The sequence below is a fragment of the Thamnophis elegans genome, chromosome 6 (genome assembly GCF_009769535.1).
Source record: "Thamnophis elegans isolate rThaEle1 chromosome 6, rThaEle1.pri, whole genome shotgun sequence".
Lineage (NCBI taxonomy): Eukaryota > Metazoa > Chordata > Lepidosauria > Squamata > Colubridae > Thamnophis > Thamnophis elegans.
Genome location: NC_045546.1, coordinates 3,702,778 through 3,723,494, shown reverse-complemented (window position 1 = coordinate 3,723,494; position 20,717 = coordinate 3,702,778). Strand labels below are relative to the sequence as shown.

Below are 20,717 nucleotides of genomic sequence, written 5' to 3'. Positions count from 1 at the left end.
TTTCATATTTTTCTTTTACATACATATATGTTTTATTTTTCTTTTACATATTTTCATATATTTTTTGATGTTCATGGAAGGTGGGTTGGGATGAATAAATTCCCCGGGCAGCACCAGGTTATCAGCTAGTATAATAATAAAGGAATAAAATAAAAAAGATCTATAGAAGTCTATGATACAAAAACAAAAAATTCGAACCTAGTGTAAACTTTACTTTAATGTTTCAGCAACAGCAGCATGAAGAAATTTCGGCTAAAAAACTCCGGCTAACCAAACCCAGCAAGTCTGCCGCGCTTCATGTAGATCTTTGCAAGGCCACCTCGCCAGCCGATGCCTTACAGTACCTGCTTCAGTTTGCCAGGAAACCAGTGGAGGCTGAAAGTGTGGAAGGCATTGTGCGAATCTTGCTGGAACATTATTACAAGGTAGGACAATGGTGTGACCCACCAGCGACCAACAGAGCTGGCAGCAGATTCGGACAGTGAGGAGGTTGGGGAGGAAGATGGGCCAGTCCTGGAATCTGGGGAAGGCTCTGATGAGGGCTCTGTGTCAGAGGCAGAGAGGGGCCAGAGCCGTATGCCAGTTATCAGCTGCCTTTGGAGTCAGACATCAGTGAGGCAGAAGAACAGCTGGAGCCTGTTCCCAGTGTGCGCATGCACAGAGTTGCCAGAGGAAGGGAAGAGCTAAAGAACGGGTCGACTTGGGAGTAAGGCCACAGGTGGACGATGAATGGCCCCTCCCAGAGAAAATAAAAGAGGAGTGAAACGGGAGGGGAGTTTGCAGGAGACAATTAGTTCGCTTCTCTCTGAGACTCCTTGCCAATTTTTGCAGCTCTCCAAGCCAGATAAGAACATGAAACTCCTGACGAAAACCCTTGTTATTAATTGACTGTGAATTCTGCTCCTTCACATCCAGCAAAGTCTTTCAAGGGAGGATTTACAGTCACAGACCTTATCTGGCTTGGAGAGCTGCCAGGCCGATATCTGAAAAACTTGGCAAGGAATCTTGGAGAGTCACGAACCAATGAAGGGAACTCATTGTCTCCTGCAAACTCCACTCCCCTGGCGCTCTCTCTTTTATTTTCTCTGGGAGGGGCCATTCATCGTTCATCTTACTCCCAAGTTGACCCCTGTTCTTTAGCTCCCTTCGCACAATCGCACGTTGATAAGCGAATCATGCAGCTCTCTGTTGATTTTGCTTGTTGGAAGCCAGCTGGGACGGTTGCAGACAAGACGATGTTTTTGACACCCGTCTCTTATCCACAGGAAACCGATCCCTCTGTGAGATTGAAAATTGCTTCCTTGCTGGGCCTGTTGTCAAAAACCCCTGGATTTTCTCCCGACTCCGTTCTGGATGACGTCATTAACACCCTCCAGACTGAAAGTAAGTCGTCTCCTCCCAGCCAAGGAACTTACGGAATTGTGGAGTTCTCGCCTCACAATCACAATTTAATTACCGTATTAAGGTGGCAGGCTGAACCAAGGTAGGCCTCAAGCCTGAACCAAACTAGGGTTTCATGATATTAAGGGTTCCACCACAAAACCGCGGTAGACTAAAGCGCGCTCGACAAAAGCGCGTACGTGACGTCATCACAGCGCGACGAAAACAGCACGCTGTGAGCGGTAAACTTAAAATTAACCCGTAAATCTAAACCTAACCCCCCCAAACCTAACCCTAAAACTAACCCTTAACCTAACCCTATACCTAACCCTTAACCTAACGCTAAACCTAACGCTAACCCTTAACCTAACCCTAACCCTAACACTTAACGTAACCCTAACCCTTAACCTAACCCTAAACCTAAACCTAACCCTTACCTTTATGTGAAACGGCTTGCTTTAAAAGCGCTTTTTAAAGCGCCCTTTTTTCTCCGCGGTCGTATTTGTTGTGCTGCTGATGACGTCAGGTACGCGCTTTAATCGGACGCGCTTTAGTGGACCGCGGTTTTGACGGGTCACGGATATTAAGCTTTAACTGTTCATATAGAAATTGCAAGGTTTGCTTTTAGGACATGGTGCGGTTAGACACGGGTTAGAAGGAAATCTGTACATGAAATATGCTGAGGCAAAACATCTATTTCAACCTATTTGCTGGCTTGACTGTAAATCTGTTTGGTAGACACATATTGTTAGTTCCTCAAAATACATGCTATGTCTGTCCGTTGGCTGAGCTATGTATTATGACTTCCTGTAGACATAATATTGCTGTAACTCAAGGGCAAATCTTGAGGGGTGTTTCCAAAACTAACAGATGGCTTTAGCTGAAAGCGATAAACTATATAAGGAATTTCCTGACTATCACTCATTGTTCAGGCCATTCATTCTGAACCTGCGCAATAAACATTTCCTTCCCTGAAGAGCTGGCTTGCTTGTCCTGTCTTTTCTACAACTGTATTTTTCAGACTATAAGATGGAACTCCCCCCCCTCCGCCCCGCAAAAAAGAGTAAAAATCTGGATGCATCCTACATTGAATACAGCATTTTTGGCCTCCCAAAACCCCGCCCCCTTCATCAAAATGGATGTGCAGAGGCTTTGGGAGGCCTGCAAAGTGCTCGTGGGGGCTGGGGGGGAGGGCAAAAACAAGCTTTTTGCTAGTTTTCACAAAAAAATGAGGCATGCAGACGGTTTGGGAGGTTTGCAGAGTGGAAAAGGTTTTTTTTTTAAATTTACCTCTTCATAATCTTGGTGCGTCTTATACTCCGAAAAATATGGTACCCAGCTAGGTGACATCATCAGTGTGGCGTTTGCTCTCTGTTTTATGCAGGAGCTCCCCCTTTTCCTACAAGGTGGTCGTTGCATTGTAAATAGGAGTGGGCTTTTGGTTTGCTTTGCAGAATCCCACCAAGTTCTGGCTCAGCTTTTGGATACCTTGCTGGTGATAGGGAAGAAACTTCAAGAGAACCCTGCAGTGCGAGGACATCTCGTCGACGTGGCTTGCAAGGTAATTAAAAACGGTCAGCCGGTGAAAGAACTCGGGTTCTTTTAACTTATTTAATTGCACAGATCAGGAATATCCAGCCTTAGCAAGTTTGTAAGACACGAGGACCTCAACTCCCAGAATTCCTTCACCGACAGTGCTGGCTCTGGAATTCTGGGAGTTGAAGTCCACAATAGCAACAGCCCTTAGACTTATATACCACTTTATAGTGCTTTTACAGCCCCCTCTTAAGCGGTTTACAGAGCCTCTTGCCCCCCAACAATCTGGGTCCTCATTTTACTCACCTCGGGACGGAAGGCTCAGTTAACTCTGAGCTGGTTAAGATCGAACTGTTGGCAGTGGGCAGAGTTAGCCTGCAATGCTACATTCTAACCACTGTGCAGGAAGGGAGGGAGGGAGGGAGGAGGGTAGGAGGAAGGAAAGAAGGAAGGAGAGGGAATAGGGGAAGAAGGAAGGAAAGAAAGGGAGGAAGGAAGGAAGGAATAGCAATAGCCCTTAGACTTATATGCTGCTTCACAGTCCTTTCCAGCCCTCTCTAAGCGGTTTACAGAGTCAGCCTCTTGCCCCCAAAAATGTGGGTCCTCATTTTACCCACCCCAGAGGATGGAAGGCTGAGTCAACCTTGAGCCTGGTGAGATTCGATTTGCCAAACTGCTGGCAGCCAAGGCTTAAAGTTGCCAAGGCTTAAAGTTGCCAAGGTTTAAACACGGCTTAAATTTACCAAGGTTGGACAGCCCTGGTACAGCTCCATGTCTTTCAACATTTCTTCCCGACGCAATGGGAAATTCAAAGGCACTCATTTTACCAGAAGGGTGGAAGGAAGGCTGAGTCAAACATGAGCTGGTCAGGATCGAACTGTCGGCAGAGTTAGCTTGCAATACTGCATTCTAACCACTGCGCCACCACGGCTCTTGATTAGATAGGTACACAGACAGACAGATGCACACACACACACACACACACACACACACACACAGCAATATCAATTAGACTTAACCGCTTCCCAGTGCTTTTATAGCCTTCTAAGCGGTTTACAGAGTCAACCTTTTGCCCGCAACCACCTGGGTCCTCATTTTACCCACTTCGGAAGGACGGAAGACTGAGTTCAACCTTGAGCCTGGTGAGATTCAAACTGCCCAATTGCAGGCAGGCAGCAGAAGGAGTCTGCAGTACTGCGCTCTCACCACTGCGCCACCACAACTAGTACTAATCATCATCATTTTATTATTATTATTAATTGCATTTGTGGTCTCCCCGGAAACCGAGAGAGCCGAAAAACCACGGGGAAATCTTTTCTTTTGCTCCACAGCATTTGACGGATTCCTCGCACGGCGTAAGGAACAAATGCCTGCTCCTGATTGGCTGTCTGGGATCAGTGGAGAAAGGGGGCTCGAAGGAAGTGGAGCGCCAGTCCCCCAAAGACGTCCAGAAGATCATCGGTGATCACTTTAGTGACCAGGACCCACGAGTGAGGACGGCAGCTATCAAAGCCATGGTAAGTCTCCGTGAGAAGAATGAAGATTTAGAATGAATGGTGGAAACGTAGCCCAAATCCCGTCACATTTTCATGTTATTTTGCAAAAGTTCCCTGAATTGCTATAACAACAGTCTGGTGTATTTTTTTTTCTCTCCTATAGTTGCAGCTCCACGAAAGGGGTTTAAAGTTACAGCAAGCCATTTATAACCAGGTAATGATGATGTCCTATATCATTATTTAGTAAGAGCTCTAATATTTGATGAATGCAAGAGAAATATTAAGGGAATCTGTTTTGATTAGGTTTTGGTCTAGTGCTTAAGGCACCAGGTTAGAAAGCAGGAGACGGTGAGTTCTAGTCCCGCCTTAGGCATGAAAGCCAGCTGGGGGACTTTGGGCCAATCACCAGGAGACTGTGAGTTCTAGTCCCTCTAGGCATGAAAGCTGGTTGGGTGACTGGGCCAATCACCAGGAGAAAGTGAGTTCTAGTCCCGCCTTAGCCATGAAAGCCAGCTGGGGGACTTTGAGCCAATCACCAGGAGACGGTGAGTTCTAGTCCCGCCTTAGGCATGAAAGCCAGCTGGGTAACTTTGGGCCAATCACCAGGAGCCTGTGAGTTCTAGTCCCGCCTTAGGCATGAAAGCCAGCTGGGGGACTTTGGGCCAATCACCAGGAGATGGTGAGTTAGTCCCTCCTTAGGCATGAAAGCCAGCTGGCGGAATTCAGACTCTCAGTTCAATCCACCAAACAGGATTATTGTTGTTGGGGAAATATGAGGAGGAAGGACTGTTTGCCACCTTGAGTCCAGGGGTGAAATGCTATCGGTTCGGGCCACTTCACGGTAGTAAAAAAATCCTTTAAAAAGTTTTTTTTTTTAAAGTTTTCACGGGTGGCACAGCTGATTGTTGCACAGCTGATTCAAAACTTTTTAAAAACTTTTTAAAGCATTTTTAAAGGTTGGGGAGAACAGGTAGTTTAATAATGCTTTAAAAAGTAAAAAAAATGTTTGCCCCTCAGACAATTAGCTCCTCAAGCCCAGACCAGTTCTGATTGAGATTCTAACAAAATCAGCCTTAATGCATCAGCTTGATTGCTTGGCTTCGGAGCATGAATCATCTCTGCCTGCAGGTGTATTTTTTCTTCAGATCAAATGATTCCTTTCAAGCTACCACTTTTCAAATATGTTAGGACAGTGTTTCTCAACCTTGGCAACTTGAAGATGTCCAGAGTTGAAGTCCGGACATCTTCAAGTTGCCAAGGTTGAGAAACACTATGTTAGGATTTCCCCCCCTCCCCCTTTCAGATAATTAAACTGCAATTACTTCACAAATAATCTTAACCAAGCAATTAGATGAGCAATGCTCCAGTGGTGAGTTCCAGTCAGTATGGCCCGGTTCGGCCGTACCGGTAGTAGCCGGGAACATCTGACAGCATACGGTACGGTGGTTCGTTTTGGCCCGCCCGTCCATGGTCTATACTGTTTTTTAAAGCAACCGGCCAATTTCACATGCACCCACAGCGCAAGTTCCGTCAAACAGCTGGTGCGTCTTATACTCCGAAAAATACGGTAAGTTGGAGTTATAAGTCGACAATTTGCAACACGGCTGTTAAGTGAATCTGGTTTCCCCATTGACCTTGCTCGTCAATAGGTCGCAAAAGGGGATCACGTGACCCCTGGACACTGCCGCCGTCGTAAATATGAGTTGAACGCCAATCACGCAGGCGTGGGGATGCTGCAAAGGCCATAAATGTGAAAAATGGTTCTAAGTCGCTATTTTCAGTGACGTCGTAACTTCGAACGGTCCCCAAACGAACTGTTGTAAGCCGAGGACTCCCTGTGAAGGGTGAAACGGCCGACCACTAATAACCGCCTGGGATATCTTCCGTTGCAGGCTTGCAAACTCTTAATGGATGATTACGAACAGGTCCGCAGCGTCGCGGTGCAGCTCACCTGGGTCCTCAGCCAGCTTTACGCGGAAAGGTAGGTGCGAGGTGTAAGGTAGCTCGGAAGGAACTACCGTATTTTTTTGGGGGGGTATAAGACGCACCAAGATTTTGAAGAGGTAAATTAAAAAAAAAAGTTTTTGCACTCTGCAGGCTTCCCAAACCCTCTGCACGCCTCGCTTTTTCTGAAAAACGGGCCATGCAGAGAGTTTGAGAGGCCTGCAAAGTGCTCCTGGGAATGGGGGGGAGTGGGGCGAAAAAAAGCAAAAAACGGGCCCGTTTTCTGCCAAAAAAATTCGCTGTGCATAGCCTTTAGGAGGCTTGTAGAGTGCTGGGGTGTGTGTGTGTAAAAATGAACAAAAAACGGCCTGGTTTTCGCTCGTTTCTGCCCTCCCCAGCCCCCAGGAGCTCTCTACAAGCCTCCTAAAGGCTATGCATGGCCGTTTTTGCAAAGGGGGCGGGGTTTCAGGAGGCCAAAAATGCTGTATTCAGTGTATAAGACGCAGCCATATTTTCACCCTCTTTTTTGGGGGAGAAAAGGTCCGTCTTATACTCTGAAAAATACGGTGCTATAAGCAGGATTCGGAGAAGCCTTGTTTTGTGTGTGTGTGTGTGGAATTCTGGGAGTTGAAGTCCAGACATTGTTGACAGGTGAATTTTAGACTCCATTGGGATCGTATGTTGAGGACTCCCTGTACTCCTCAGCCTACGACTACAGTTGAGCCCAGGATTTCTGCTGCTAGGCGAGGCATCTGCTAAGTGAGTTTTGCCCCGTTTTGCGACCTTCCTTGCCACCGTTGTTAAGCGAATCACTGCAGTTGTTAAGTTAGCAACTCGGTTGTTAAGTGAATTCAGCTTCCCCGTTGACTTTGCTTTTTCGGAAGGTCGCCGAAGGGGATCGCGGGACTCCGGGACGCCGCAATGGTCATAAATAGGAAGCAGTTGCCGAGCGTCTGAATTTTGATCGCGTGACCATGGGGATGCGGCAACGGTCATAAGTGTGAAAAATGGTCATGTCACTTTTTTTTCAGGGTCGTTGTAACTTTGAATGGTTACTAAATGAACAGTTGTAAGTTCAGGACTATCCATAATATCTCTTTTTTTCTTCTCTCCCTCCCTTTCTCCCACTCTCCCTCCTTCCCTCCTCTATCGCCCTCCTTCCTCCCTCTTTCTCCCTCTCTTCCTCTCTCCCTCTTTCTTTTTCCCTCCCTCTCCCTCTTTCTCCCTCTCTCCCTCCTTTCCTTCCCTCTCCCTCCCTCTCTCCTCTCCTCCCTCTCCCTCCTCTCTCCTCCCTCTCTCTCTTTATCCCTCACTCCCTCCCCTTCCCCCTCTCCCTCCCTCCCTTCCTCTCTCCCTCTTTCTCTTTCCCTCCCTCTTTCTCCCTCTCCCTCGTTTCCTCCCTCCCTTTCTCTCTCCCTCTCTCCCTCCTTTCTCCCTCTCTCCCTCCTTTCCTTCCCCCTCTCCAACCCTCTCTCCCTCTCCCTCCTTCCTCTCTACTTTTCCCTTTCCCTCCTTCCCTCCCTCTCTCCTCTTTCTCCTCCCTCTCCCTCCTCTCTCCTCCCTCTCTCTCTTTATACCTCTCTCCCTCCCTTTTCCCCTCTCCGTCCCTCCCTCTCTCCCTCTTTCTCTTCCCCTCCCTCTCCCTCTTTCTCCCTCTCTCCCTCATTTCCTCCCCCTCCCTCGCTCCCTCTCTCTCCCTTTCCCTCCTTGCCTCCCTCTCCCTCTCTTTCTCCTCCCTCCCTCTCCCTCCTCTCTCCTCCCGCTCTCTCCTTATCCCCCTCCCTCCTCTCTCTCTCTCACTCTCTAGCATTGTCCCCATCCCATCTTCCCATGAAGAAATCCGGCTGGTCGATGATGCTTTTGGGAAGATCTGTCACATGGTCAGTGATGGCTCCTGGGTCGTGAGAGTCCAGGCTGCTAAGCTACTGGTAAGAAAGGGTCCTCCTCCTCCTCCTCCTCCTTTTCCGTTGCCATGGTGATCCTCACTAATCTGCTAGCTGGTCCATGAAACTCAAGATGCTTAATTGTCCTCTCTCTTTCTGGTCGATCTGCCTTTGTTGTGCTGAGCTTCAGGCAGCCTCACCCTGAAGCTCAAAGGGAGGAAGTGAAAACAAAAATGTTTCCTTCTTGAGTCTCTTTTATTTATATGGGGGGAAACGGGTGTTTGGCCTACAGCAACATCCTGACTTGACCATAATAACAAAACAGAATTAACAGAGTTGGAAGGGACCTTGGAGGTCTTCTAGTCCAACCCCCTGCCTAGGTAGGAAACCCTATACCACTTCAGACAAATGGCTATCCAATATCTTCTTAGACTTCCAGTGTTGGGCCATTCACAACTTCTGGAGGCAACTTCTGTTCCACTGATTAATTGTTCTCACTGTCAGGAAATTCCTCCTCAGTTCTAAGTTGCTCCTCTCCTTGATTAGTTTCCACCCATTGCTTCTTGTTCTGCCCTCAGGTGCCTTGGAGAATAGTTTGACTCCCTCTTCTTTGTGGCAACCCCTGAGATATTGGAACACTGCTATCATGTCTCCCCTAGTCCTTCTTTTCATCAGACTAGACGAGGGTTGAAATTTAGCAGGTTCTGACAGTTCTGGAGAACCAGTAGTAGAAATTTTGAATAGTTTGGAAAACCGGCAAATACCACTTATGGCTGGCCCCAGAGTGGGGAGGGAATGGGGATTTTGCATTATTCTTGCCCTGGAATGGGAAGGAATGAAGATGTTGCAGTATCCTTCCCCCAGGAGTGGAAAGGGAATGGGGATTTTGCAGTATCCTTCCCCTGGAGTGGAGAGGGAATGGGGATTTTGCAGTATCCTTCCCCTGGAGTGGGGAGGGAATGGAGATTTTGCAGTATCCTTCCCCCAGGAGTGGGGTGAGAATGGAGATTTTGAAGTATCCTTCCCCTGCCATGCCCACCAAGCCACGCCCACAGAACTGGTAGTAAAAAAAAAATGAATTTCATCACTGGACTAGACATACCCAATTCCAGCAACCATTCTTTATATATTTTGGCCTCCAGTCCCCTCATCCTCTTTGTGGTTACGGACTCCTTCGGGATTGGGCGGCATACAAATCTATTAAAATTGACAAATTGAATTGTGGCTCTTCTCTGTTTTTTTTTAATCTTTTTTGACCACTTTTTGAATATCTGAAATAAGAGACTGGGTTATCAGAGGGCTCTCTGAACTTGGCAACTTTAAGATTTAACGTAAAACGTCATAGTAGAATAGAACCTCACCTCCCAGAATTCCCCAGGGAGTCCCCAGGGATTCTGGGAGTTGAAGTCCATAAATCTGAAAGTTCCCAAATTTGGAGACCTGTTTTTTAAAGCACAAATGATCTGTTATGAGCCTCATTCCATTCAAAGTGACTTGAGAAAAACTCTACCCAGGTATCCGACGGGACTTAAATAATTGTTTTAGCTTTTATTGGGCTTGGGATTAAACTGACATTCTGATCAATGGTCTCCCCCACCTGTTTTCCAGGGGTCTATGCAGCAAGTTAGTTCTCATTTTTTAGAACAGACTTTGGACAAGAAGCTGATGTCGGATTTGAGGGTACAGTATTCTGTTTTGTTTTGTGCTGGGGCTTATATCTGTACATCCAAACCCTGGGAGTCTGGAGGTTCCCCAATTTATTCTTTTGAATGCTTCCTGGTTTCATTTTTATCCCTGTTCTATCCCTACTCCATTGTTCTCTGCTTCGCATAACTCTGCTCTATCTCTGCTCTGCTCTGCTCTATCCCTACTCTATCCCTACTCTATTGTACTCTGCTGTGCTTACCCCTACTCTGTCTCTACTCTACTCCATCCCTGCTCTATTGTATTCTACTCTGCTCACCTCTATCTCTAGCTCTGCTCTCATTTACAATACTCTACTCTGCTCTGCTCACCCCTGCTCTGTCTCTACTCTATACTCTAACTCTACCCTATCCCTGCTCTATCTCTATTGTATTCTACTCTGCTCACCCCTGCTCTATCTCTACTCTATTCTAACTCTAACTACTCTACCCTATCCTATCCCTGCTCTATCTCTACTCTATTGTATTCTACTCTGCTCACCCCTGCTCTATCTCTACTCTATACTCTAACTCTACCCTATCCCTGCTCTATCTCTACTCTATACTCTAACTCTACCCTATCCCTGCTCTATCTCTATTGTATTCTACTCTGCTCACCCCTGCTCTATCTCTACTCTATTCTAACTCTAACTACTCTACCCTATCCTATCCTATCCCTGCTCTATCTTACTCTATTGTATTCTACTCTGCTCACCCCTGCTCTATCTCTATCTCTGCTCTGCTCTCATTTACAATGCTCTACTCTGCTCTGCTCACCCCTGCTCTATCTCTACTCTATACTCTCTCTAACTCTACCCTATCCCTGCTCTATCTCTATTGTATTCTACTCTGCTCACCCCTGCTCTATCTCTACTCTACTCTACTCTTACTGTACTCTACTCTATCCCTTCTCTATCCCTACTCTGTTCTACTCTGCTCTGCTTAACCCTACTTTACCTCTACTTTACGCCTACTCGACTCTACCCTACCCCAGCTCTACTGGCCTGGCTGCGGTGGCCTTGAGGGTGCCTGGGGCAGCTCCAGCAGTGGCACAGCAAGCAACCAGACAGGCAGCCAGCTGCACAGGCTCTTAAGTGGGGCGTAGGGCTTATTTTTTGGGGTGGAGTAGGGCTTATATTAGGTGCATGTGTAAAAACTATGCCAGGTCTTATATTGCGGGAAACAAGAATATATACGACTTCCCTTGACGGTTTGGTCTCTACAGCGCAAACGCACCGCTCACGAACGGGCTAAAGAGCTGTACAGTTCCGGCGAGTTCTCCAGTGGCAGGAAATGGGGGGACGACGCCCCGAAAGAAGAAGTAGACACGGGAGCCGTGAACCTCATTGAATCAGGAGCCTGCGGAGCTTTCGTCCACGGCCTGGAAGACGAGATGTACGGTGAGTGGGGAGCCCCGTGGATCTCTTTTGGGGAGCGGTCCTCACCTCCCAAGAACGGTTCCTTCAGTTCTATGCCTTTTCATTCAATTTTCATTCAATTTTTAACCCATGTTTCAGTGCCCTGGTGCATTATTCGAAAACCCCAACGGCCTCCTGCGTAATGAAATCCAACATGGCAAGAAAGTTGGCCATTTTAATACCGGTAGTCCTTGCCTTACGACCACAATTAAGCCTCACTTTCCGGTTGCTAAGCAAGACAGTTGTAAAGTGACCTTTTGCTCCGTTTTACAACCTTTCTGCCAACAGTCTTTAAGGGAATCACCACCGTTGTTAAGTTAGGCACTTTCTAACAGCCAGCTTCCAAAACACTCAGATCAGATCAGCCCAGCATCTAACAAACAGAGAGAGCTAACAGTCATGCTGGCTCCCTCTTATGGCTGATTGAGGAAAACAGCAACCGATCACATTTTACAGTATGATTTAAAGAAAACAGGTACAACATTGTTACATGATTTATATATTGCCAACCCAACCGTTAGATTATATTCCTAACAAGAACTATGATGTAAAAGGATTATGCATATGAAACGATTATTGTGATATAATGTAAAAATTCTTTTTAAAAATGTTAAATTGGCTAAATTGAGATCATGGATGTACAGTGAATTACTCTAAAAAAAGGTGTGTGAAACCTTAAATGGCAAGAAAAAATAAAAAAAACAGTAGATGGATAACTCACACCAGGGAATAGGAGAGAAGAGAGTAATAGAGGGTTTAATTGAAGAACAAGAATAGCGAGGAAAAAGGAACGGAAAATGGAAAACAGCTAGAAGATTTCACTGGGGTAAAATAGACTAATCAGTGAACCAGGGAATGATAACTTGGATTAACTTTGAAGGGGCAATTAGTGATATTGTAGATGTATTAAAAAGGAAATAAGGGTAAAATGGAAAATATGGAAAGAATAATAGAGCGGAAATTGGAACAGGATTATGATATAAAATGGATTATGTACATGGGAAGATGTAAAAAGAAAAAACACCGGACAACACTTTGTTCATAAATATGTATGTGTAACAATTTTTTTTAAAAAAAAACTTGATAAGGTGGAGGGGAAGAAATTTGAAAGTGGGGCCGCCCGTCTTAACGGCCTCTCAAAAGAGAGAATTCTGGCGTTTCCTTTTTTCCCATCTCTCACAGCCTTGATCTTTTTTTTTCCCCCAGAGGTCCGGATTGCGGCTGTGGAAGCCCTCTGCATGCTGGCCCAGTCTTCACCCTCTTTCGCCGAGAAGTGCCTCGATTTCCTGGTCGACATGTTTAACGACGAGATCGAGGAAGTGAGGCTGCGGTCGATCCACACCATGAGGAAGATTTCCAACAACATCGCTCTGCGAGAGGATCAGCTGGACACAGTGCTGGGCGTCTTGGAGGCAAGGATTTTTTCTCTCCTCCCTCTCCCCCCTGGTCCTTCTTCCCTTTGGGATTAGGATTCGCTATCGTTTGATTTCACTGGGAACATTGCTGTGATCCAGTAGTGAGTTCCTTTCCCTGTCACTACAAGTATGCTGCTCACGGGGCCACACGTCCTCTTCGTGCATGCGTGCTGCATGTGCACTTCACTGTCCCTGCGACACCCAGTTGCTTTGTCAGAGCTTGTGCAGGCGCCAACACTGTGCGCGTGTGTGCAGTTGGCCAGTTGCTTTAAAAACAGGTATAGAATGCGGGCAGGCGGCTGGGCCAAGCGAGCCACCATACCGGTACACTGTCAGCTGCTCCCGGCTACTACTGAGCCAAGAGCCAAGGTGGCGCAGTGGTTAAATGCAGCACTGCAGGCTACTGCTAGATCAGCAGTTCAGCGGTTCAAATCCCACCGGCTCAGGGTTGACTCAGCCTTCCATCCTTCCGAGGTGGGTAAAATGAGGACCCAGATTGTTGGGGGCCATATGCTGACTCTCTGTAAACCGCTTAGAGAGGGCTGAAAGCCCTATGAAGCGGTATATAAGTCTACTGCTATTGCTACTGGTACGACCGTACTGGGTTGTACCGATCAGAACCCACCACTGCTATGATTGGGAAAGAGTGATGGGGTGGCCTGGAGATGGACCTCTGGCCTCACAATCAGGAGGCTGTGAGTTCGATCCTAGGTAGAGGCAGATATTTCTCTCTCTGGGCATGATGAGAATGGTTCCACCACAAAACCGCGGAGGACAAAATCGCGCTCGACGAAAGCGCGCATTTGACGTCATCACAGCGCGACGAAAACATCGCGCTGTGATCGAAAAATGTAAAAATAAAGCGAAAACCTTACCCTAACCCCCCCAAACCTAAACCTAACCCTAAACCTAACCCTTAACCTAACCCTAAATCTAACCCTAAACGTAACCCTTAACCTAACGCTAAACCTAACGCTAACCCTTAACCTAACGCTAAACGTAACCCTAACGCTCTAAGCCTAACCCTAACCCTTAACCTAACCCTAACCCTAACCCTAACCCTTAACCTAACCCTAACCCTAAACCTAACCCTTACCTTTATGTGAATCGGCTTGCTTTAATTTTAATTTTATTTCAATTTTTAATTTTTTTCGTCGCGCTGTGATGACGTCAAATGCGCGCTTTCGTCGAGCGCGATTTTGTCCTCCGCGGTTTTGACGGGTCACGGATGAGAATATATCTTATGAACAAAACTCCGCTCTGGGGACAGGAAGGCCATCTGGCCATTAAAACATTCTGCCAGCTCCATTCAGTTGCCCAGACTCCACCCTGCAAGGGATTTTGGGATCGTTAAAAAGGAAGATGTTAGCCAGAAACAAATCACTTTTGGGCATGTTCTACTGTTAGTAATCGGCAGACCAACAAGCGGGTCGGACTTTTGCGTCTCTCCTCATTCACACAGGACGTTGTTATCTTTTGGGGAGCTACTGGGTGGGAGCAGAGAACTGTTTGGGCTGGGAATCATTAACTCGAACACAGAGGCTTTCCACCACTCTGCCATTTGAGCCTTTCCATCTGTTGCTTTAGGATTCCTCCCGAGATATCAGGGAAGCTCTACACGAGCTGCTGTGTTGCACCAACGTCTCAACCAAGGAAGGCATCCATCTCGCCTTGGCAGAGCTGCTCAAAAACCTCGCCAAATATCCGACGGACAGGGACTCCATCTGGAAGTAAGTCTTTCTTTGTCCCCTAAAAAAGTAACAATGCAGGAGTACTTGACTTACAACTGCAAGGGAGATCCACCTTTCCCCTCGGGAAGCAAGACAGTTGTTAACATTTTGAGCCCCTTTACGAGATTCCTTGAAAGTTAGAATATTTTGGACACGCGATGCGACACCCGGGAAAATAGGGCATCCTTCACTTCATCCTCCAGGGAAAAATTGAAGGCAAACGAGGTCCAGGCAGAAGCAATAGCAGTTAGACTTAGCAGTTAGCAGTTAGAAGAAGAACATCATGGCTTCAAAATCTAAGGGAGTGGTTTGGACAAAATTCAACAGCATTTTTTCGTATAGCTGTTGATAAAAATAGGATCGCAAACATGATCGCCAATGTCGGATGACGGATATGGCACAAGAAGAAGAATGAGCTTCCTGTGGCATCACAGGGGTTGCCACAAAGAAGAGGGAGTCAGGCTATTATCCAAAGAAGAGAATGGTCCTTTTGTCCTGAGGGCAGGACAAGAAGCAATGGGTGGAAACTAATCAAGGAGAGAAGCTACCTAGAACTGAGGAGAAATTTCCTGACGGTTAGAACGATTAATAAGTGGAATGACTTGCCTCTAGAAGTTGTGAATGCTCCAACACTGGAAGTTTTTAAGGAGATGTTGGATAGCCATTTGTCTGAAATGTTATAGGGTCTCCTGACTGAGAAGGGGGTTGGACTAGAAGCCCTCCAAGGTCCCGTCCAACTCTGTTATTCTATTCTATTCTATTCTATTCTATTCTAATTGAAGTTGTAAATTTGTAACAATGGGACTACAAATACTAAAACAGATATTTATCCAGTTAAATTTCCTTTGCTCTAATTTTCTTCTTACTCTGAAACATCTAATTTAGTATCTCCCAACCGTTCATAAACAATCACTGTACCCTTTTTTGTTTAAAGTAAAACTTTACACAGGCAGTCCTCAGCTTATGACTGTAACTGAGCCCAAAATTTACGTTGCTAAGTGAGATAAGTGTTAAGTGACTCTTGCCCTGTTTTACAACCTTTCTTCTAAGGGAACCACTGCAGATGTTAAATTAACAACACGGCTGTTAAGTGAATCTCACTCCCCTGTTGACTTTGCTTGATGTTGAACGGTCACTAAAGAAACAGTTGTAAGTTAGGGCTACCTGTGTTCTAACTGTTGGTAAATAAATACTGTAGCCTTTTTTTTTTTAAAAAGATCCTAAATCCTAAGAGAGTTTGCTGTTTGATGACATTAAAAGGAAACCTCTGCTTTGAATCCTGTGTTTTTTTCAGGTGCTTGAAGTTTCTGGGAGGCAGGCACCCCACTCTGGTGCTCCCACTCGTCCCCGAATTGTTGGGGACCCATCCTTTCTTTGACACCCCCGAACCAGACATGGATGATCCAGCTTGTATCCTTTCCTCCCCAGACACCCGCTCGGGATGTAATGCTGGGGTGCAGGGGTGTCAAACTCAATTTCATTGAGGGCCGCATCCAGGGGTAGGATTGAAAAATGTTAGCAACCTGTTCTCTGCCCGTTTGCTGGGTGAGCGTGACCATGGGGGCGTGGCCTAGTCGAGTTCCCACACCATTGTGGCGGGAGGGGCGGCATTTTCACCCTCCCCAGGCTTCGGAGGCTTTACTTGAGTCTCCGGGAGGTGAAAAAGGCCTCCCCCGGGCTCCAGAAACCAGAAACAAAACTCGTTTCTGGATTTCTAGTACTTCCGGGAAGCCCATTTTCCCCCCTCCTCAGGCTCCGGAGGCTTTCCTCGAGCCTCCAGGAGGGCAAAAACAGCTTCCCTCGGATTTTGGAGGCCCCCCAGAAGGTGGAAATGGGCCTGTTTCCAGATTTCTGGTATTTCCGGGAGGCCTGTTTTTCGCCCTCCCAGAGCCTCCATACAGGCCCTGCACTTACCTGGCATGATGGAGACTCCTGGGAGGGGTGAAATGCGTAGGGTCAGCTGTCCTTGTAACTACCGGTTTGGCGAACCAGATTAAAATTAATATCCGGTTTGCCCAAACCAGTCTGAACTGGCTGAATCCCACCCCTGTCCGTATCAGGGCTGTAACTGACCTGATGGGGGGCATGGCTGACTGACCGGGTGTGGCCAACTGGGTTTCAGGCCTGAAAGCCATCTTTTGCATTGGGCCTTCAAGTCTGTCACATTTTTCTGCTGTGAGAAAAAATGGGAGGGGGGATTATATGGAGTATGGGTAATATATAGTCAAAATAAGATTCCTTTCTCAGAGAGTCAAGGACACCTTGCCTTCAACTGCAATGGGGCAACTGGGAGGCCTCTCCAGTTTTGGACGATGCCTGATTGGATCATGTGACGGATATGTGGGTGCTGGGCAGAGACTTGGACTTTCTTATGGGTGGGGAAAACCTGGAAGCTTTCAGATTCAGGTTTTCCCAGATGTGCCAATATAACATCTCTAATGACAAGGAGCTTTGAGGAGACTCAAGTCTCCGAGTCTTCTTAGAAAAAAAGATGGAAGGATGAGGCTTTGTGCTGATTTTCGTGGAATTAATGCTGTTAGTATGGAGAACACCTAACCGCTTCCCGTCATGAAGGACATGCTAAACCACCTGTCCTAGGTCAAGGTGTCCTTGACTCTCTGAGAAAAGAATGTTATTGTGACTATATATCACCCAGACTCCATATAATCCTCCCTCCCGTCTTCCCACAGCAGAAAAATGTGGCAGGTCTGAAGGCCCAATGTAAAAGATGACTTCTAGGCCTGACACTGGGTGTCTGGGGCCAGCTTGATGCCACTCCCCCAAACTGTTGGCATGTTTCCTCTTTGCACTGGGTAGACCGGGCTGAAGCCACGCGAGCAGGCCCCTTAACATTTTCCAGGACAGTCCTGGGGGCCAGATCCATCCGCGTCGTGGGACCCGGCCTACGGGCCCTTGAGTTTGACACCCCTGCTCCAGAGGAATTCAGATTTAGTGCACAAAACTGCTTGTGGTTTGCAAGCAGCTGGTAGGACAGAAAGTTTGAGTTGCAATGAGCACGCAAACCACCTTTTGCGCCAGTTGTGGTTTCCTGGGATATTGTGAAAAGAGAAGCATCCGTAAAATTACAGCTGTATTCTAACCTCCATTTAGTTGAGGAATGGGGATTTGCTTGCTTCTTTAAGCCAGAAAGACAGCTAGAAGACTTTGGACCAATTGCCAGGAGACTGTGAATTCTAGTTCTGCCTTAGGCATGAAAACCGGCTGGGTGACTTTGGGCCAATCACCAGGAGACTGTGAATTCTAGTTCTACCTTAGGCGTGAAAGCTGGCTGGGTGACTTTGGGCCAATCGCCAGGAGACTGAATTCTAGTTCTGCCTTAGCCATAAAAGCTGGCTGGGTGACTTTGGGCCAATCGCCAGGAGACTGTGAATTCTAGTTCTACCTTAGGCATGAAAACTAGCTGGCTGACTGGGCCAATTGCCAGAAGATTGTGAATTCTAGTTCTTCTCCCCTTCCTTAACCTGCGGCACAGATATCGCAGTCTTGGTTCTTATTTTCAACGCGGCGAAATCCTGCCCAACGATGCCGGCGCTCTTCTCCGACCACACCTTCCGGCACTACGCCTACCTTCGGGACAGTCTCTGGCACCTTGTGCCGCCTTTGAGGGTAAGTCGTTGGGACAAACGCTCGGCATCCATGACAGCGCTTTGACAAGTTGACAAATGCAAAAATACAAATTTATAAAGGTACAAATGCAAGTTTTTATAAGTCCTCAACTTCTCGTGTGAAAGATTGAACACGCTAGCTGTCCATTTCTGGAAGATCCTAAAAGTCACATATGTGATGGGCTGGGGGGAGGGGGAGGTGTCACCACGGCCTCCGGGTTGCCCATGGGGAAGGCAAATCGTATTTGGACAGTCCTTAGCATATGTTTTTCTTAAACATGGCAACTTGAAGGTGTCCTAGATGAGAAACCAGCACTTCCAAAGGAAAAAAAAACTCATTGAAGGGCACATATGTTGAAAACTGACTGTATCTCCCTTCCCTTTTCTCCCTCTTCCTTTCCCTTCCTCTATTTTCCTTTCTTTGTCTTCTCTCCCTCTCTCTCTCCCTTTCCTTCCTTTCCCTTTTCTCCATTCCTCTTTCCTTTCTCCCTTTCCTTTCTCTTTTTCCCTTTCCTGTCCTTTCCTTTCCCTTCCCTTCCCTCTCTCCTTTCTTCCCTTCCCTCTCTCCTTCCTTCCCTTCCCTCTCTCTTCATTTCCTTTCCCTTCCCTCTCTCTTCATTTCCTTTCCCTTCCCTCTCTCTTCCTTTCCTTCCCTCTCTTCTTCCTTCCCTTTCTTGTCCTTCCCTTTCCCTTCCCTTCCCTCTCTCCTTCCTTCCCTTCCCTCTCTCCTTCCTTTCCTTTCCCTTCCCTCTCTCTTCCTTTCCTTCCCTCTCTCCTTCCCTTCCTTCCCGTCCCTTTCTCCTCCCTTCCTTCCTTCTCTTCCCTCTCTCTTCCTTTCCTTTCCCTTCTCTCTCTCTTCTTTCCCTTCTCTTTCCCCTCCCCTCCCATTTCCTTTCCCATTCTCCCTTCCCTTTTTCTTTTCCTTTCCCCTTCTCTTTCTGTTCCCTTTTTTTCCCATTTCCCCACTTCTCTTCCCCTCTTTTATTTCTGGTTTCTTTCTTTTTTCTTTTCAATTTAAACGTAGCTGCCTGGGAAAAAGACGGCCTCTTCTTCCGGGCCTGCCAGCCTAACCCTCCAAGAAGACCCTTCTCAGGAATTTCTGCAGCAGAGCCTGGAAAGAGTTTTCAACCTTCAGCATCTGGACCCCCAGGGCACTCAGGAGCTGCTGGAATTCACCATTCGGTACTGGCTTTGGGAAACGAGAGAGGGGTGGTGGGCTGGTTACCTCTACCAAATTTGGTGGGTTCCACCACAAAGCCGCGAAGCCCTTATCCGCGGAGACATAAGCGCGAAGACTAATTCGTGCCGTTCGACGCGCTAAGGAAAAACGCGACCCTACCGCAATGACATAATCGCGGAGGGCAAATCCGAGCATTCCCAAGCACTCAGTACCCTAAACCTAACCCTAACCCTAAACCTAACCCTAAACCTAACCCTAACCCTAACCCTAAACCTAACCCTAAACCTAACCCTAAACCTAACCCTAACCCTAAACCTAAACCTAAACCTAACCCTAAACCTAACCCTTAAACCTAATCCTAACCCTTACCTTAATTGAAATCGGCTTTCTGCCGCGGTGCCGTTTTAAAGCGCCCTTCTGTTGCCGCGCTGTTGTCGCGGCGGTGATGACGCGCGGTGATGACGTCGCGGCTTTAGCGCCGCGATTTTATCACCGCGATTTTGACGAGCGCGGTTTTGTCGTGCCACGAATTTGGTGGCATCCCCTGAATTCTCTGCACAGTTTTCTATTTCTTAGCCTGCAAGCCCTTATGTAGACCAGCCGTATTCAGCAGCGTGGGTTTGGGTCCCAAAGTACCATATTTTTCAGAGTACAAGACATACTCCCCCCCCCCCAAAAGAGGGCGAAAATTTGGGTGCCTCTTATACACTGAATGTAGCCCTGCCCACCTGCCAGCCCCCCCCACCTTTGGCCTCTGCCTCCCAGCAATTTGCCTCCTTCAGTTTCTGTTTCAGTGTAACCTGATTAGTACAAGGGGAAAAAAATCTGCCTCTGCCTCCTAGCAATTTGCCTCCTTCAGTTTCTGTTTCAGTGTAACCTGATTAGTACAAGGGGAAAAAATTCTGCCTCTGCCTCCTAGCAATTTGCCTCCTTGCAGCAAACAGCGAACAGCCTGTTTCGGTTTCAGCTTCAGCACAGCCTGATTAGCACAAGCTAATCGGCCTCCCGACCATCAGCTGTTTCAGGCTGCAGGGATTGCCATTGCCTATTGCCGCCTCCATGCGCTCCATTTTTGGCCTCCACTTCCCATTTTTGGCCTCTGCGTGCCCCATTTTCCGCCCACTTCAATCCCTGTCGCCCAGGTGTGCAGAGGCTGAAAACAGGACGCGGAGGCCGAAAATGGGGCGCACAAAGGTGGCAATAGGCAATGGCAATCCCTGCAGCCTGAAACAGCTGATGGTCGGGAGGCCGATTAGCTTGTGCTAATCGGACTGTGCTGAAGCTGAAGCTGATATTGGGAGACCGATCCAACTGACAGTCAGCTGTTTGTGCTAATCAGGCTGTGCTGAAAATGGAAATGAAACAGGCTGTTTGCTGTTTGCTGCAAGGAGGCAAATTGCTGGGAGGCAGAGGCAGGTTTTTTTTTC

General features: G+C 47.3%; 1 protein-coding gene across 1 annotated transcript in view; it reads left to right on the top strand.

The window, feature by feature from the left end:
• Positions 1-20,717, top strand: part of INTS4 (integrator complex subunit 4) — a 39,122-nt gene that overhangs the window by 1,629 nt on the left and 16,776 nt on the right. The window contains exons 2-15 of the mRNA XM_032219822.1: positions 228-425; positions 1,266-1,383; positions 2,835-2,941; positions 4,248-4,433; positions 4,576-4,626; positions 6,305-6,393; positions 8,164-8,284; positions 9,848-9,919; positions 11,147-11,321; positions 12,546-12,751; positions 14,342-14,484; positions 15,779-15,894; positions 17,978-18,111; positions 19,135-19,292. Coding sequence (XP_032075713.1) covers positions 228-425; positions 1,266-1,383; positions 2,835-2,941; positions 4,248-4,433; positions 4,576-4,626; positions 6,305-6,393; positions 8,164-8,284; positions 9,848-9,919; positions 11,147-11,321; positions 12,546-12,751; positions 14,342-14,484; positions 15,779-15,894; positions 17,978-18,111; positions 19,135-19,292 — 1,874 coding nt within the window. The remainder of the gene's footprint in view (positions 1-227; positions 426-1,265; positions 1,384-2,834; positions 2,942-4,247; positions 4,434-4,575; positions 4,627-6,304; positions 6,394-8,163; positions 8,285-9,847; positions 9,920-11,146; positions 11,322-12,545; positions 12,752-14,341; positions 14,485-15,778; positions 15,895-17,977; positions 18,112-19,134; positions 19,293-20,717) is intronic.